At 45.5% G+C, this 19718-nt stretch overlaps 1 protein-coding gene across 3 annotated transcripts in view; it reads right to left on the bottom strand.

Annotated features, from left to right (window-relative positions):
- Positions 1-19718, bottom strand: part of adgrg6 (adhesion G protein-coupled receptor G6) — a 61264-nt gene that overhangs the window by 24453 nt on the left and 17093 nt on the right. Inside the window, exons 3-12 of one of the 3 annotated variants that reach the window (XM_076155020.1) lie at positions 12600-12947; positions 12045-12184; positions 11651-11930; positions 11374-11547; positions 8358-8405; positions 4986-5051; positions 3082-3153; positions 2464-2556; positions 1918-2010; positions 812-883 (exon numbers count right to left, since the gene is read on the bottom strand). In XM_076155020.1, the coding sequence (XP_076011135.1) occupies positions 812-883; positions 1918-2010; positions 2464-2556; positions 3082-3153; positions 4986-5051; positions 8358-8405; positions 11374-11547; positions 11651-11930; positions 12045-12184; positions 12600-12947 (1386 nt within the window). The remainder of the gene's footprint in view (positions 1-811; positions 884-1917; positions 2011-2463; positions 2557-3081; positions 3154-4985; positions 5052-8357; positions 8406-11373; positions 11548-11650; positions 11931-12044; positions 12185-12599; positions 12948-19718) is intronic. The other 2 variants (XM_076155021.1, XM_076155022.1) reach the window with 2 other exon arrangements.

Here is a 19718-nt window from a genome sequence, read left to right on the forward strand (position 1 = left end):
ATGTGAAAATGTATGTAAACATTGGCAAATCCGTAAAAATGACAAAGTAAAGGTCCCACATCAAACATTAACAATTGCTTTACTTCTCCGTGTCAAACATCATAACTGGAGATTATAACTCTATAAATACAGTTTGCAAATGTGCCCCATAAGAATTTATGTGGTCAGGAAATAAACTTTTATTCAAGTCGCTTGGTTTTACTACACACACACACACACACACACACACACTTCTTGCACTTTGACCTTGCTGTGTTTGTAAGTGCTATTTTCTGGAGGCTCGGGGTTCACTGTCGCCTTGTTGCATACTTGGGTCTGTACAACATAAGCGACTGCCAGGATTCCTGGCCGTTCAGACAGATCAGTTCAGATCAAAGAGCACATAGCACTCTAAATTCTAAATTAAAGTTTATCACCTTCTAAATCCTAGCTGGGATACAGTCCAGCTCCTTCACTGAAGAGAGACTGCGAACCTTTTTACTTAACAGTGGTTACTGTGCCCGAATGTGGCATTTGCGTAATGCCAATTCAATTCTGCTTTATTCCCAAGATTCCCATGAGGTGACCAACCATCACGTCTACGCTTGTTTTCACACCTACGTGGTTCCTCTGCGTTGTATAAGGTGATTATCCTGATGTGCTGGAATGTTTAAAGCCGTCTGGCCTTTGTACACACGCCTTACCTATAGATCCAGTTACATCTGTCCGTCTAAACTTCCTAACGTCAGACATTGCAGAGTGAAGTTGCATATTTAGCATGGATGGTGCGAAAAGCAACAGAACAGAGTTTTGGCAGCGGTGTTGCTCTTACCATGTGCTGTGGGGTTAGTAGCTGTGGGGTTAGTGGCAGCGGATGCAGGCTTGTCACTGGTCGGCTGTTGGGCTACAGGAGAAGTAATCAATCATAGGGCGGTCAACTGCATCTACAGTAGCTGAAACCTTGACCTGCTCAGATCCTTCAGGTCCACAAAACTACAAAAAGTCTTCTTGAAGTTATTCTTTACAGTACATACAGTTTATCATCATGATACCTTGAACAGCAGTTCCTAGTTTGAAATAAGGGTTCAAAGCACAAAATAGTACAAAAGGCAACTTCAAGTCACTGACCTTGGAAATGTTTCATATTTTGCTATTGTCCTTATGACTGCAGAGATCCTTGTCTACATGACAAAAACATGAAACATATGGAGCAGCTATTGCCTGGCTGTGATCCTTGATAAACCCATTGTCCTGAGGAGAACATGGGACCGAACATGCTGACACGACCTGCTATGAATCTATAGGAAATCTGACTGTCAAGCACATCCTTTCTATGGAAGGAAGTCCCTCCTGTTCAAGGCTCACTATAGAATCACAAACATGTTTATCTGTATCTCACAGCACACGCACAGTGCTCACACACAGATAGAGACATGACCAAACTTCCAGCCCAGTATGCCCCTGAATAGATTCTTCACAAGTATTCTTAAATTCTCTTTAAAGACACAGGCAGTGGAGCGCACAGTGTCTCTTCAATGCCTGCTGATTTGGGTACTGGCAACTTTCAAGTCTGACAACATTGAACATGTGAATCTACTACCAATGAATTCAGAGTAAATAGATTTAAGGACAAAAGCGTCCATGTAACAGAGTGAAGTATATTAGGAGGTTGAGGGTGGCTAACTGTGTGGTTGGTGTTAGTGGAGTCAGTGGATGGGGTGGTGGAAGTGAGAGAGAAAGATTGTGGAGCAGAACTTTTACTGACCCGAGGCACACACATATCGGGGTAAAGGATCAATCATTTCTACCATACAGTACATGGAATGGATCTCCAGTCCCTCTTCCCATATTTTTGCAGTCATACATAGGATATTGTGACTTGTGTATAGACCGCAGTTTACTGCTGACGATGGTGTATCAGGGTTAGAGCTGCCTTACCATTGGTGGTGCTGGTGACTGAAGCAACGTTAGTGGCAGGAGTTGGAGGGGGAGCAGAGGTGCTGGCGGTGGCGATGGTAGTGGGAGGCGTAACTGATCAGCACAACAATTAAGCATGTCAGTGACGTTAACACACAACAACTGTGGCGTTAATGGGATGAGTCTTTGAGTCACAGAAGAAACGTGATCAAAGATGGCTTTTTACAGATGTGTCGCCCAAACTGCGTTTCCCAAAAGCATCTTGTCACTCCAGTAAACGTGCCACTTCTCTAGAGAGGTTGTGTCTTCTGTTTGTCTCTTTCAATGCTATCTGGGGCGCAGGTTGGACATGTAGTGTAATGTAGTTTCCATTCTGCCTGATGGCGGCGCTGTAAGAACCATTTTTACATTTAACCCTGCTGCATAGAATCAAAGTGATTTCTTTTGTGGATTCCTGATTTATTTATCTACTTTTTTTTCTTAATCTGAAGTTAGTATCACTTTGTGGCAGCGGAGACAAGATGCTTCTGGGCAGCAACTGAAGCAGCGAAGCAGATGAAGCCTTACCAGAGGATGAGGAGCTGGTGGTGCTGGTGGTTGGGGTTAGAGGCATGCTAGTGGTAGGGATGGAGGATGGAGATGAAGTGATGGAGGGGAGGACTGGAGGTGACAAATCAAAGGATACAGCAGAAACAGAGGGACCAAAATGGGGGGGGGGGGGGAAACTTTTTAATGCCGTATCAGAGATTCCTACACTGATGCACAATGATCAGAAATAACAAATTCAAAAAGGCATTGCGCTATCAAAAAAGCGTATTTGAATTGGACTTAAAGGAAACTGAGAAACACATTTTGACCTGTTTCAAAGAAAACACACATGATGCTTTTCAAAGGATCCTGATTGGTTGGAGCATTTGATCACAGCTGCCCAGCTTTTCAAGAGGAAAATATGGCAGAAAGATTCATTGTGGTTTAGAATATGAATCAAAAAGTGAATAAACAGATTTAAAGCAGCACTGAAAGGTAAAACGGCACTGAATGGAGATTGTGGATGAATAAATGAATGGATATATGAGCACATTACCTAGGAGGAGGAGGAAGAGGAGGAAGGAGATGGAGGGGGGTTTGAGGGAGTAAGGAGGACAGGGGTTGCAAAGGCAGGGAGAGGTTTTGGGGGTGGCTTACCGTGTGTGTTGGCATTAGTAGCATGGATGGTGTTAGTGGAGTCAGTGGATGGGGTGGCGGGAGAAGAGGAGGCTGGTGGCAGTGAGAGAGAGAAAGATGAGAGAGAGGATGAACGACTTGTGAAACTGAATGACCACATCGTTTTCTTCTCCGGTGCAGAATCTTCGTTGGCACGAGGCGCAAACATATGGAAAACTGTTCGAAAGCAAAGTGATTTCTCTCTATCTCTCTCTCTCTCACCTTTTCCCCTCTCTTTCTGTATACGAAAATATCCTTTAATTGTACGCGCAATGTCATGTAAAATGTTTGCGTCAATAAAAACAAAAAAGACAAAGCAAAGTGACGCCAGAGTTGACGGTGATTTTCACACTCATGTTTTTCTCCCAGATACAAAGAGGATGAAACGTTTTATGAAGTGTGAAGCGTGAATCATCCATTAAATCACCTTTGTGGCGCTAATGTTTGTGCTGCGCGGGCACATCTGGTGAAAGCCTGCAGTGTGGAAGCGGCTGCACCACTGGGTTTCACTGCTTTTTAATGGAGCTACGGGAGCAAAGTAACAACATTAAACTAACGAGCAAGAGCATCAAAGAGCTGAATACCGACTCCACGTCAGGGTTACAACGCCTGCTCTCCCGTGACCCCTTGACCACCTGCTCAGGCTGCTGTCCTCATTTAAATTCTTGCCTCCTCTCCTAAGGGAACCAACCTCTGGAATAAAAGTGTCCCTCTGGGGCCTCCATAGACCAGAGCAGTGTGAGAACTGACATTTACGGAGGGGAGGACGGGTCCTGGATACCGGCCTGACCAATGCCCTTGTACAATGTGTGTTCAGTTTCATGGTTTTAATGATTTTGGCTGAGGAAAAGAGGTTGGAGAGGCGACCCCTGCTCTGTGCTCTGAGATCAGAAATGCTTACAATTTGACTCTACACTTTTGAATGTCTCTCCTATATCTCTCCTCTCCTATCTCCTCAATAACACCTTTTAAAGCCTTTCCCTCCACCAGAAAACCTCTCTCTTCAGGTCAGAATAATGTTTGGGGCTCTGAATATGGAGGTTCTGTACACTTAGTCTGAGTGTGGTTGACATTATATACTGTTTCTCTGAACCAGAGATCCAGAAATCCATTCTAGGGGGTTGAGCAGCTCCAGGAAACCTTGCTAGCAAGCGAGACAAACTCAACAGTGGTACAAACGTTTGAGAATGAGAGCCCGAACCATCACCCTGGGGAGCTGAAGGGGAATAATGTGGACGAATGCTGCCAGGGTTGCATGTTTTGATGTCCTCCTGGGACATTCATATGCAGTCAGAAAGTTTGGAAAACATTATTTATACACATCATTCTTGGCAGCGGGTTAGGGGTTAGGCAAGGTACTTACCCTGGCACACTGCATTTCCCACTGGGATACCTTGTGCCAAAAATGTATGCACTCATCGCACCCAAATTGTGGCTTGGAAACTGTTTCATGTATATAGGAATCACTCATTGGGACTTTGTGTGTATATTGTAAACAATTACAGGCTTCATGGAAAACATCTATTTCCCACTTTCCCGCTTGCTGTTTATCTCCTAAATTGGATTTGAATCATTATGAACTCACTCAATACCCAAGCATGCCTGAAGGTACAAAGACTGGCGTGCAAACAGTTTTTCAAATTGGGGAAAACACGATTGGACAAGAGAAGCAGTTGATGTACAAAAACGCCAAACGAGGTTCCAGAAAAATGGAAAACCTGAAGTTCGTCACGTGATTTCCCCAAAGGCATGCTGGGTCTGTTTTCAACTGAATCGACTGCTCCAAAACAAGTCTGCGGTTAGAGGATGTGAACCTTAAACAGAAGGGATCATGGGCCATTTGTGAAGATGGAATTCCCGGTTTTGGTTTGTGTGTTTTTTCCTACCTGGGCAGCCCAGTCCAGGGGAATCACAGCTGGGGGATTGTGTGGTGTAGCTGGGTAGAGACGTGCCTGCAGGGCGGGAGGAGAAACAATAATGAGATTAGATATGAATCTCATTGTTTCTCTCGGTAACAGGTTAGCATCTCAAGTCCATTCATTGAAACCCGTGGATTCATTTCCTATTCTGTTTGTTTTACATAGCTCATGAAACGTTTCTGTAGTGTAATATGTGATCTGAACACATTAAGGGGTCGGCAAAAAGAGCAAAATCAAGCGCTCCTGAAGTATTCTGACCATTTGAAATGCACTTGGCTCTGTCCCACACACACATTCACAGGCCTTCACAAGGTGGACAGATAGGCAGTGAAAATAGAGACTTTCAAGAGGGACAGAAATCACACACGCACTCCCACACACACACACACACACATTATACCATCAGGAATGTGTTTCAGAAAATGTCAGCAAACTGACGAAGGAAAAAGATGGAATTCGGTAATCATGGGTGGCATGCAGATCAAAAGAAGTGAGGAGGTCTGAGGATTGTGCCCAGTCACAGTCTATCTCTCTCTCTCACACACACACACTAACACACACCCCTCTCTCTTCCCATCCCAGTTTTACTGCCAGTTTACATCTGTCGAGCAGAATGCTGCGATTAGGGAAAATGAATGCTGCTTTGTGCTGCTCTGCTGCTCTGCTGAGCCCTTTAATGGCAGAAAGTGGCAGAGGGAGAGAGACAGAGAGAGTGAGAGAGGGAGGGAGGGGGAGAGAGAGAGAGAGAGAGAAGGAGAGATCAAGTGGCAACGACGACGTGTAAGAGCTGCATGAGAGAAGAGCAAACATGTTGACGTGCAAATTGCTGAATAAAACATGATGAGAACCAATGAGGGCTCTTTGTAAACACAAACAATCAAATCTGCCCGGCGTGTTTCCCCTCGGTGTGTGTGTTCATGCCGGTGTCACAGCGGTGGCAGCGAACAATGAGCTCTAAATAATCTAATGAGTCAACATCAGGTAGTTGATGGTAATTTATCTTCATTAGAGGAAAACATGTTTATCATATGCAGGGAGGGAGCGTGTGTTGACTTCTGTGTGACACATTTGGCTTTTTGTGTATCAATCGCAGGCATGTTGAAGTGTGTGATTACTCAAACAGTTGTGCAAAGTGGGACATTATGAGTGATCAGTGTGTTCTGGAGTGATACCATCATGCCGTTTGTTGACTCTGATCTCTTCCCACTCCATCCGTGGATGAACACACTGCTGCTGTCACACCACCGTGCTTTGACAACACACACACACACACAGCTCAGACTGAAGCTAACTGTGTGGACACATTTTGGTGAGTGCATTTTAACAGTGAAGACGACAAAGGATGACAGGGACCAGTGCACTCTGTGTGTGTGTGTGTGTGTCAGTCTTGCCCTCTGGCACAAGTGAAAGATGAAAGGCAGCCTAACACCCTAAACACACAGAAAGGCTCACACAGACAAAAACACACACATATAAAGCACTTACCTAACCATGCACAGACACACATATTGGCACGCACAATCCCCTTTTCTCACACACACACACACACACACACACACACACACACACACACACACACACACACACACACACACACACACACACACACACACACACACACACACACACACACACACACACACACACACACACACACACACACACACACACACACACACACACACACACACACACACACACACACACACACACACACACACACACACACACAGCTCTGCAGGCGCCTGGCGACAGCTCTTTCTCTGCCGCCATCAGCACCGGCCTCATTACCGGACCAAAGAGAAACATAAAAATGGCTTCAGAGTGCTTTGGAAGCCTCGTAAAAGGAAAACATTCTCAAGATAAACAAAATCACGCACACCTCTCGGTAGGAAAAAAAGGAAATGTGTGTGAGATGTAATTGGAGGCTCTGGTGTTGGTACAGCGACTGAACGATGCCTGGAAGCTAAACCGCAAGTTCTGTTGGAAACTGGACGCCCGTTTATGAGTTGATTTAATGTTTAATTTGATCCTAAAATCATTCATCAGGTCCTGTTTAAGAGTGAATTATTTAACATTAGAGGCTGATTAATGGAGCTAAGAGCGTTTGAGGTTTTGTATTTCTAATAGCGCTTGGGTCATTATTTTTGTTTTTATAGCAAATAATAAAATCCAGTTATTTACGGTTTGCTTTGAGTAAAAACAGGTGAAAACTGGGCTGTAGGAAGAATCAATAATGCTCGCTCTTGCATTTGACCTTGTTTTTTCTGGTCACTTGTGAAGCCTACAGGTAATCTGAGATCTGCTTGTAAACAGAAACAGCCCTGCTTAGGGTTTGATTGAATGATTCTCTATCTTGGACAAAAATCTCTTACCTCTCCCGCTCAAGAAATGGTTTCAGAATCCACAGGGTACGAACCTTTTGGAGCGTTTCTTACTCTGGTATGTTGTGTGATGCTGATAGATGCACGATTTTGTTTTGGATTACTTACATGCATCTTATGGTATGATGACCTAGAATGTTCTCCTTTGATGTTCAGTAAAGCAAGACCAGACTAAGAGGTTTTGGGGCTCTTATACTGTCTGGATTTGTAACAGACATCCAACCTAACCAGGAATCTCAGTATGCGGCCTGTCCAAATCGTTGAACCTCCATTTGTACCACCATTTAACAAAGACGCCACCTTTTGAACCAGATGTCAGTCATGTCTCATGCTCTCAAGTGGGAGGAGTCGTGGAGCAGGTAGGACAGCAGGACTAGGGTGCAGCAGGTAGGAAGCGAGGGAGGAGGGATTTGATCAAACCTTCTATATGTCTATATGTCTCCACCCAACGTAACATTCAATTCTCTCCTTTTGCACAAGTGATGATCGTAGCCACCGGGGGCAGAAGGTTCAGAGTCTGCTGAGGTTCTGAGCCTCCAGAGGACCGCGGGCCGGTCAAGGTGTGTCCTCGGGCCCTACATTCTTAGAACCAAATCCAGCTGTAGCACTTAAATCACAGCAGACACGCCTAAATGGAATGTAGCCAGCGTAAATGTTATTCTTTATTTTGCTAAATCCAAATGTTTGCAGTTGGAAAGATGTTTTTGAAGAGATAACATGGTCCTGCTGCTATGGCTATGATGTAATGGCATACACACATATTTATCTATCATCACACACAAATGATTGAAGCATCCTTGTAAGTGATGAATGCAGGCCTGCGGTCACATAATGTCCTCTGTGCGTCACAGCACTGTTAGTGCAAGCAAATTATACACACACACACACACACACACAAACAGCACGCATACAGACATACATGCACTCACATTGGCAGGTTGTTAGGAGCACTCACCACTAGTTGGCGCAGCAGTAGTTAAGTGAATGCAATGAGGGTAGCAGACTGTGAAGAGAAGAAGAAATTAGTCGGACATCAAGTGGGTCATCAGTCATCAAAGCACGTTAATAAAGGACAAAATACGGGTTAATAATGGATCCAAAATGGGAGGACAGTTAATTACACATCAATGACATCACATCAATACGAGGCCAAACAGTCAATGACACGATTAATTATTAATAGATGGAATATAGGGATGAGTCAGACAGCGGCTGTGGAATCAGGGGCCACGCCATCATTTAATGCCATTAAGCAGTCAGTCAGTTAAACTCAAGGTGAATGTGGCTGTCCAATAATATGGTTGCATTCTTAATTTTGCAAAAGGAAAGTTAAATGATTTACAGGAGACAATACTTTTTTGTAAATGTTTGCTATCTGTATACGCTGTACAAAACTGTCTGGTGATAAATACGACATCACATTATAACATGTCATTTTAATCATTCTATGGTCATTTTTAAACTGTAGTTCAGGGATCGGCCCCCTTTTTAATGCATTTGCCTTAATCATCTTCACACACACACACACACACACACACACACACACACACACACACACACACACACACACACACACACACACACACACACACACACACACACACACACACACACACACACACACACACACACACACACACACACACACACACACACACACACACACACACACACACACACACAGTGCCCTCAGCAGTCAGATCTTTCTCGTCTCATATTTGTTGTTATTGCTTTGGCCTTACGAGCGTTACTTAGTTCAAAATGACAAATGACCAAACTGCAGCTGTGGCCGTTTATCTCCCCCACCAGGACAACAATGCACCAGCCTCCAGGAACAAAGAAGCGTGTAGCTGGACCCTACAACATGCAATCTTAGCATGCAGGTAACGTATCCAGATAATGAGATTGCATATTAATGTAAGGTGTGAATGAAACCCCGCAATCTGAAACTAATCTGGCTCACAATGAAATATCATCACTGCGCTGATGTGTGCATCAAATTTAACAACAAAATGAATTTAATAGCTCAGAGACCCCCTGAGGGTTTGAGTCTCCCCCAGCTGACAATCTCTGCTTTGTGAGTTATCATCAGTCAATAATGCAGCCGGTGAACGATCAAACCAATGAAATGAATCAGTAAATCAGCGGTGATTCCCCCTGTGTGGTCAGCTGAGATGCCCCCTTCAGGCTCACACAAACGGCTCCTTAACAAATGAAACCTGCCCAGATATCACAAGCTATGGAGATGGAGAGAATAAATCAACCATGTCTGCTTGATATCATCTTAGGTAGAAACAATAATGAGTCACGCGTGGAAAATGGATTGTCAATTATTGAGGTTTAATCTAATATGAAACGGGGGGAGGGGGGGCTATGGGGCGTTCGTGACTTTCGTGAATACGTGCCAGATGACAAACCGAACCTCAAACAGTGCGAGTGAAAGGAAACGGCAGAGAGTCAGCGGGCATCAAAATGATTGCAGTCGTGAATGACTTTTGGAGATTTTGTTGCATTCGAGATTTCATTTGTATTCCTGGTGAATCCAACCTGGGCATCCATCATTCAGATTAAAGTGCAAATTGTGGGAGTGCAGGAGGGAGTCAGTACAAATGCTGGAATCTATTTAAAGAGGGAATTCTTATTTATTAGGCTTAAAAAGTACTCTGGCTCTGTTTGCTGGATTTGACAGTTTGTTCGGACGTGCAGAAGTCACGAGGAGTTTCTGCCCGACTTCCAAGTTCCACCAAACGCTGATTTCACCTCCGTTAAGTGCTCATCTCGTTCTGACCTGCACTCGCACCCTTGGGTGTGTGAGCTCCATGTTCAGCAGTATGGAGTGAAAATGCTCAAAAGCTCATGTTCCTAATTTTTGTTAATAATTTTCGGTTGAATCTCCAGAGAACACAAAACCTAAGAACCTTTTAGAGGAATCTCTCCCCTCTCTCTCTCTGCTCTCTCTCTCCAGATCACAGTAGATAAAATTTCAGGTAGAGTAAGAAAACCAAAACTCCCCACTGCAGGCCCTTTAATGTGTGCGCATGTGTGTGTGTGTGTTTGTGTGTGTGAGTGAGTGTGTGGGTGCATGCCTTGAAAGCCTTGGAGACTTGCAGTGGTTTCAACAAAATCCATGATTCTGCACTAAGTTTCCTGCTTCTCTTGTACACATATACACACACACGTGCGCACACACTCACGCACGCACACGCGCGCACGCACGGACACACACGCAAACACCCACAAACACACAGGGGCCCATTCTCCAGCAGGCACAGCATTGGCAGGCATTTTAGTGAAACCACTGTGGCTAACCTCCTGCGGCTACACACTCATTTATGGCACTTTTATTCAAATAAGAGGAACTACTCTGGAGGCACACACACACACAGAGAGGGAGAAATAGAGAGAGAGAGAGAGACAGAGAGAGAGAGAGTACTCTTGCAGTCTGTCTTGTTTGGTGTTAATGCATAGAATCGGTCCATACATGGGTGTGTGTGTTTGTGTGTGAAGAACCAGCCAAGATGGTTTTTAGACCAGGACAGGAACCAAACTGGTTCCTGGAGCAGATGAACTTACCAGTGGACCTCCACAGTTTGGAAGCTGTTCAGAGTGAAGTCTGGTTGTAATTTTCCAGCCTGATAGCGGAACGTTGGAACATTTTGTGTGACTCACTGACAGTGACTTACAATGACAGTGTTGGAGCTTTAATTGGACACAATCAGACGAGCGAGGCCGTCTTTGATGATACAGGACGAGCGGCCTCCTGTAATATGCCTCGTTTCATTTTCGTTTCAATGAGAAGCAATCACAGTGAATCATTTTCAGATAATTCATGTTTGCCCTGAGCTCTGTGTGTGAATGTGCCGTATTATCTGTGTTCTTCTGTATATTCAGCCACCTTTTATCTGCTTTTTTCCCCCTTCACTTTGTGCGTTTGGCTCGTGCTGCGGACTAGGAATTCAAAGTCTACTCACTGCAGCTGAGTGTGGAGTCGGTCTGAGCCAAAGCCAGTGGGATGTCCCAGTAGCTGGTGTCCCAGTCGATGATGTTCCCCACCGTGTCGCAGGTTAAAGAGTTGAACTGCTGCACGGTCATGGCGTAATCCCACAGCCGGAAGTTATAGACGTGGCCTTTAAAGCTGTGCTGCCCTACGAAGAGACGCCAGTTGGTGTTACTTTCAGAAAAATGTACACATTCTATCCCTTCATACAAATAAGCACAACTCAGTCAGTGTGATTGTGTGCGTCTCACCTCCTAAGCGGAACTCTCCGCCCGTCGTCACAGAGCGCCCCGCAGTGGCCGAGCAGGTCGTGGACAAGTAGTTTGCGTTGAAAAAAGTCGCCACCCGGCCCGTTGATGACGTCCAGGTCACACAGTAACTCTTCATGGTGGAGATGAAGTCAGCGGGGGTGATGATGGAGCTGATGGAGCAGGACACTCCGTCGATGGTCAGCTGCATGCCCGACTGATCAGAGCCGAAACTCAGCACTATGTTGTCACTGGCGTCGTAATACGTGAATATCCACTCTTTCTGTAGGGGCGAGACGGAGACGATAAGGACTTCCCAAAAAACCTCAGAAGCTACTTTTGATAACATCATACATCAGATGGACAATGTGTGTGTTTGTGTGTGTGTGTGGAATACCTGTGTCTGGGTGTAGCGTGCCACTTCAAAGCAGACAGTCAGGTGATTGAGTGTTGGTATGGAAATGGAACTGGCAACTTTCGTGACCGCGCTGTGGCCGCTGGCTATGTTGACCTTCTGATTCCTTAGTGCCACGGCAACTAACAAGGAGAGATGGGAAGAGGAAGGGAAGGAAGGAGGAGAGTAAATAAAAAAAAAATAGGTAAAAAGAGAAGTGACAAATAAGTGAGCAATCAACTTTCAAAACAAACAATATTTCATTTGATTTAAAGACAAACATTTATGTACATTAGCATAAAATAATCCAGATCTTTTTTAAATCGGTTGTTTTCCAGTTCTGGTGCTGGCTGTGACTGTGTGTTCTGCATGAAACGTGAACTGGCAGTAAGCTATGGAAACCAAGACTCACACACATCCTGACACACACACACACACACACACACACACTGAATCAACCGCCTTCAACAAACACAGCAGATGCATCTACAGGCGGTAAATCAAACACCTGAAGGGGGGAGAAGCTTGTTAAAGACATGGATCCCTGCCTGGACCTACCGTGGTGGAAGCTAACATGGAAGCCCTTCTTCTGCACACTGAAGTCAGAGATAAAGGACAGCTCCATCACATTGCCTGTGGAGTTCAGCGTCAGCCCGTTTGCCGTCAAACCGCAGAACTTAACCTCGGCGTTGCCCGTGTTCACAGTGACCCGGTCGTAGATGCAGCCCAGCACCTCCTCCAGCTCAAAGTCCAGGAAGGAGAGCTGGACGATGAAGCCGGAAGGGGCCTGCATGATCCACCTACAGGCCTGGGACTTTGCGTATTCCTGGGGGTAGCAGGGCGACTGGAATTCCCCCTTGGCCTCCGTCAGCACCAGGTTACAGTTGGTTGTGGCGCAGCCCAGCACTGGAGGTGACGGCAGGGTGATAAGTTATGATTTCAGGGATTTCAAAAGACGGACAACCGCAAGGGTAATTGCACTTAGGAGATAAGGAGAGAGGACGCAAGGACACTGAGAGAGCTTAGACCAGAGGCTAGTTGGACACAATAAGACGGGAAGAAGACACGAAGATAGAAGAGACAAGAAGTTTAGGAGACAAGGGAAGCAAAACACCTACTATCATTAGAAGATAAGTAGGTAGGATTCAAGGACGTAGAGAGTCAGCCAGCCTCGTCAGGACTGAAGAGTCAAGAAGACAACGACGGAAAATTTCAAGGAAGTTACAATACCTTGGACGGAGACACGAGCAGAGAGGGTTGCAAACACAAGACGAGAGCAGTTTAGAGTTAATCCTTCACAGATTCCACTTCGAGGAAGCAGGCGGTCACAACAACCAGGCGGAACAGAACAGGACGTGCAGACAGACAGACGTTAGCTAAGGGCTCAGCAGCCTAATCGGTCATTCAGCTGAAAACAGATCGATTCATCAAGACAGAAGTGGACAGAGGCATCAAATTCCACAGCCAGGGCATTCCCGCTTATGCATCCGTAAGGTTTCCGGAGTTGCGTAACAGCACCTGTGTGTATTGGACGTCATGCACATGCAGCGGGATCATGCCAGTTAGATTTTGACAGAGGAGAAGCTGGGTAAGGTCACGGCAGGGGGCGCAGAGATACAGAACGACGGACTGACGTGGCAAAGCTGACAAAAAACAGTCATTAGCAGAGAATCATTTATTCCAGCTGCGGGTGAAACCTCTTCTTCCTCTTCCAGCACTGATGAAGTGCTGATGAAGGCCAGAGAACTTTGTGTGCTCTATTAAAGACTTGTACTACTCACTGAGATGTGTTTGTCTGCACACACAGTCCAGCCAAAAGACATTAAGACTGTTGAATACTGCTTCTGTGGCTTTCTTGAGTTTCGCTACGCGCACGTTTGCTGACAAGATGTGTGAATGCAGGCGGACATTCATTCAGTGTAACACGCTTTGTTTGAGTATCGGCTTGTAGGATTGTTCAGACGATGGCCTGCAGCTTTAGTCTTATCGATCGCGGCACACACTCACTCCCAGGCTTCTACACACACTCTACATACATGTGCCTTGAACAAGTGTTGATGATCGGTTTGGATTTGTCTATTGCTACTCATTTGAATTATGGCGTTCATGTTTGCCTTCCATCATTTCTGACAACGAGCTGGGTGATGAGCCAACCCTCACAAAAAATAATGAGGAGACGAGAGTTGAAATGGAAAGTGGAAAGAATGGTTCGTCGCTCCTGCTCGCAGTAACAATGGCCTCCGTTGATCTCAGGCTCAGCCTCCGCCACAGCCAAAACCACGGCCACCGCACTGGAAACGACAGGAACACCAGTGTGTGTGTGTGTGTGTGTGTGTGTGTGTGTGTGTGTGTGTGTGTGTGTGTTTTAACCCTTGCTTATCCCCAAAAAACTTTGCCTGAGCACACATTTTGCGATCCACAATCACACTCTCCACACTATTCCGCGCATTCCTCTCTGGTAGCTCCACCGCAGCAACTGATGGTTCAGTGCCTTGCTCATTGGCATGTGAGCTCTTTCATTTTCACCAAAGACAGATTGAAACAAAACTTAAATTTGCACTTTAAGCCCTTTCTGCAAAATTTTCTCAACCGGCCCCAAATAAAATGTATGAAAAATGAATCACAGCGAACCCTGTGATTGGCTAGAAACCTGTCCAGGCTCCACCCCCCTTTGCAACCCTGGACAGAATGGACAGATGGAAGGAACAAAGCCGCAGTGATGTTGCTCCTGCTCCCATTAGCCGCAAGTAAACTGCCACAAATCACTGAGCTCAGCTGAGCAAACGTGTGGCCTCCTGTTCTGTCAGATTTAACACACACACACACACAAGCTAATTTACACTCACTAAGACTCCAACTAAGTAAATTTGACTCCATCTGAGAGTCTGTTTGGAAGCATGTCAGAGTCTGCGGAGCCTTCTGCTGAAGTTGAAGTTGTTCCGCATGAAATTTCAGGAACATTTGGCCCAACATCAAAAAACACCAAACTCTGTTCTCCCACTAATGGAAAAACTAGAAGCAGCCACACCGCTCTGATTCACATTCCCAGCTCGCTTTCCCAGCACTGTTTCATGCACACACACATGCACACACTCACACACACACACTCACACTCACACACACAGAAACAAAGCTACTTACTCTGCTGCAAGCTGAATGAAATCAGTGGATCAGGAGAGATGGAAGCATAGACCAAGAGAAGTCTACACTCCCCTAGAGACAGGGGGGATGAAATGTGTGTGTGTGTGTGTGTGTGTGTGTGTGTGTATGTGTCTCTGTGTTTGTATATCTGTGTGCATGCAGGGCACATCCAAACAAGGACTGCAGTCTGTGTGTGTGTGTGCTTGTTGGCGTGAGCACATGCCAGCTTGTATGTTTTCTAGAATTAGAGGATTTGTGTGTGTGTGTGTGTGTGTGTGTGTGTGTGTGTGTGTGTGTGTGTGTGTGTGTGTGTGTGTGTGTGTGTGTGTGTGTGTGTTTCTGCGCGAGCGTGCGTGCTTGGAAGCGAGACACCCATCCACCCCACCGCACCCACCCCAAGACTAAAAGCCACAGCTCATGTTTCTGGCAACACAGCCTCCCATTTCTCCTTTATCCTCCCATCTCCAGTCCGGCTCTGAAAGTCGCGAGGGCCTCGACCCGCCGAAACCAGCAAACGCCGAACCAAACCTGAATCAGTTACCTCTGCGTATCTTTTGTCTCCGTCCTTACAGTTTTCACAGCAACTACAATTTGACAACAGCCAGGACGTTTGTCATTGAGTTGCTTTCGTGTGTTTAAACACATGTGAGTCATTCTCATATTCACATGGTTATGATTTGTGGTCATGTGAACTCCGGCTCTCTGCTTGTTGGAAAGCAGAAAAACAAAAACTAGAAACAAAACCTCTTCAGCCCCTCCAGGATGTGATTAGGATGTTAACCAGCGTTGAATCACTTAATCAAATTTTAAACATGCATGTACAGTTGCATGTACAGTGTAGAAATGCTACGCCTGAGAGTGAAACATCTATGAAACTATTTCCTTTTCGAACAAATAAACGCGTCGACAACAAAGTCAAATCAAAACAAAGACAAACTGGAGACCCGTGGGCTTCCCTGCTGACAGACTCCATCCATACAGAGTCAGCAAAGCAAACATGGCTCCGCTCCGTCCTGACATTCCCACTGTGGAGGGAACACTGCTGTTTCTTCTACACTGGCAGCCATTGTAGGCTCGGGAATCCCCCCCCACCCCGGCTCCCCTCAACCCTCCATTTACCCCGCATCTGTCCTGTATCACTACTGTACACAGTTGGACACACACTAGAGCTCTGCCACCTTCATGCATCCATCTGTCATCTGTGCCGCATTAGCGCTGGAAAGTTCTGCTCCTCCAACATAACACACTGGGAATAAACTCCTGATTTGTTAAATAAACCACTCCGAACCTCACAGAGGTTCTTTCTCAACACGGTGTAGTTTTAGAGTTTGTCTTCTCTGATTCAACTCAAGCTTCCCAACTCCTACAGCTCCCAGAGAGAGAGGGAGAGAGGGCGTGTGAGCTTGTCTTCAGATGGAGGACACACACGGGTGGAGTCCTGCTCTTCACCCGCCCCGTGTACAAGCAGCAATGATCCGTTCTTCACAGCCCTAAACAGCCACAAGTGTATGTGAGGTGAGTCTAAGAGCATGCAAACCCAATGCCACTCCTCCCCTCCTCCCCCAGGGTCCTATGTTAACTTCATTCCGCTCTTTATAAAGCAGCAGTGTTTCAACAAAATAATGAGCTGCTATGGCGGCCCGCAACTGTTTCCTGTTTGAGGTCCATAAAGAAATGATTTCTGGTTTGTTGTCGCTGAGTTCGGGTGCGGAAAGAATTCAAAACCCACCCAACACTTCAGGGAGGAAGCAGGAGGCTGAGGAGGCTTATCACCTCACAGCAGAGCTCTCATGCCTGGATGGAAACAAATCCCCACTGCCATGATCTAAAAGCCAATAATCTACTCCGTATTAATCCTCAGAGATCCTTGTATTCGTATACAAATACAAAATCAGCCTTTTGGCCGTAGAGAAGCAATTTATTGTTAATTAATAAGAAACTAGTCTGTTTTTATGACTGCTTTCTTAAACCTCCCTGAAGTTTGGAGGATTAATGCTGGTAATGATCGTGAAATTAGATCCTGGTCATGTTGGTGTATGATCAAACTGAAGCACACTGAAATGTAAAAAGCACAGCCGCATTAAACAACGACAACGACAACAACAACAACAGGAACTACTGCTGCTGATAAACAAGCTGGAGAAGTCTTGATCTTTAAACTTTGCGTGAGCTTCACAGTTTCATTCGAGCCTGCAAATCATTTCCAGCAAAGAGGTGAAGGTGGGAGAAAGGAGGCTGGTGCGATAGAGTTACGCACGGTGTGTGTTCCAAACAAGCACACACACACGTACACTCACTCACATGTGACATGTATAACTTCATCAAAGTTATTGCGAACATTCTCCTTGCCTAAGGTGAGAGGATACAATATTGAGTTCTGAAAAGTGTCGCACACACACACACACACACACACACACACACACACACACACTGTAACTCCCAGTACAAATGACATTCCTCAGGTAATAGTGTGCAGCCGGCAACAGGCTGTGTGTGTGTGCCTGCCTGTGAATGGGGGTGTGTGTGTGTGTGTGTGTGTGTGTCGGAGGAAGTCGACTAATGCAAATGTGACTTTGCCGATAATCTGATCTGTAAAATACAAATATAAAAAAGGAAACACTGCTGCGATTACACAGCAGTGTTTGAACAGCAGGATGTTTGTGTACTTCAACACTCAAACACAGACCCGACTACTTCAACTTGCTGAATAAACAACCTTTATTTCTATTTTGTCAACACAGCCGGAGGATCATTTAAGGGAGTCATCGCATCGTCCCTAAAATAAATTTAATTGCACTCCATTTGACTTGGCTTAGATTTTTGCTGCAATCCAATTAATAGTACAGAAGCGAGGATTTACAGCGGTCGAGTGAAGAGAACACGGAGCGCCGTATTGTCGAGGAGGTGACGTATTAACATCTCAGATTAACTGCTTAACTGTAAAAATGAAAATAAAGCACTGATAGCATATTGACTCGGTGACAAGCTGCCGTCTAAACGCTGCCAAAAGCAAACACTCGTCTACATGTAAATGTGCCAACAGTCATTACACACGCACGTTATTAATGATTTGGCTCCATTACGTTGTACAGCATCCTGGAATAGAGCTTTGTACTTTCAGGCTTTGTACTTTCAGGCTTAGACGGCAAGAGCACAGGAAGTTGCCGTGTAACTCTCCTCCCCTGCATGTCTTCACCTCTGTCCTTCTCCTGTCTCTCTCTCTGGCTGCTCGTCGATCTGTCCACGTCGCTCTTTTCATTACTTAACAGTGCGGCAAGCAGAGCCTCGTTTTCATTAGTGGGCTTGAGTGAAGAGGAGGCCGTAAAGTTTTATATTCACTCTGATAAGCCGCAATGAAGGTGACTTACATCCAGAGAGAGAGAGAGAGAGAGAGAGACGGGAGACGGAAGACATTAAAGTGCCACTATTGAAATAACACCTCTAATAGGGTGACATAAAGTATGTTTGTTTTACTGCACCTCTAAATACAAACAGGTGCAAAGGAAAGATAGGAAAGGAAAGGAAAAGAAAGGAAAGGAAAAGGGAAGTCAGAAACTTAGATTTTTAAATTCGGAAACAGAGCAGAAAGATGAAAGAAACAATTGCAGAGGAGGAGAGGAAATTAGAGAGGAACTGGGGGAAAAGTGACATGGATCAAGTGTTATTATCTCTCTGTGCCTCCCTCTCTCTCTCTCTTTCTCTGTGTGTGTGAGATGAGTCCCTGAGGTCTAGCAAGCTGAGATAAAACAGAACAGATACTGTGGCCCATTAAGTCTTGTTAAGAATGAGAACACATGTCCGTGTGTGTGTGTGTGTGTGTGTGTGTGTGTGTGTGTGTGTGTGTGTGTGTGTGTGTGTGTGTGTGTGTGTGTGTGTGTGTGTGTGTGTGTGTGTGTGTGTGTGTGTGTGTGTGTGTGTGTGTGTGTGTGTGTGTGTGTCAGAGTCTACAATAGGACGCGGCTGTGTAATCTGCTCCCACACGCATTAGCTCCACTGGACACCAAGCAGGCAAATGTATTAGCACGTCTACATGTACAATGTATGTCTGCAGGCCTGCACGCAGTCACACACACGCGTCACACCCGGTGTGTGTAACAGATGGAAGATGTTGCACAAGGAGCCATGTTGTGTCTTTGATAGTTTTCCTAGCCTTTTCCCGCAGCAAACAGGATCCAGACTGGAACGCTTCTCCAGCATTACCAGCAGAGGTCCCGTTACATTTTAAAAGTCATACTTGTGGTTTATAAAGCGGTCAAAGCGTCTAGTAAATGTAAAATGTATTTGCCACTGTGTTATGATGACATTTGAAACATCACTTATCACTTTTGCTCATTTGTTTGCTGCTTTTTCAAACATTGGAGTCCTGGAGTTCCTTTGTTACAGGAACTCCACCGTATTTCTTGTATTAAATGTGCACACACACATTTGGCACACAAAGGTGACCTCAAAGTGCACTGCCTGTCACTCAAAGTAGAGGTCTTCATCCAACACCGAGCGGTGGAAAACCGACCTGAGCCTGACGTGCGTCAATGCAAT

This window comes from Genypterus blacodes, unplaced genomic scaffold, assembly GCF_046128005.1.
Source record: "Genypterus blacodes isolate CSIRO-AG114 ecotype Tasmania unplaced genomic scaffold, CSIRO-AGI_Gbla_v1 ptg000064l_1, whole genome shotgun sequence".
Lineage (NCBI taxonomy): Eukaryota > Metazoa > Chordata > Actinopteri > Ophidiiformes > Ophidiidae > Genypterus > Genypterus blacodes.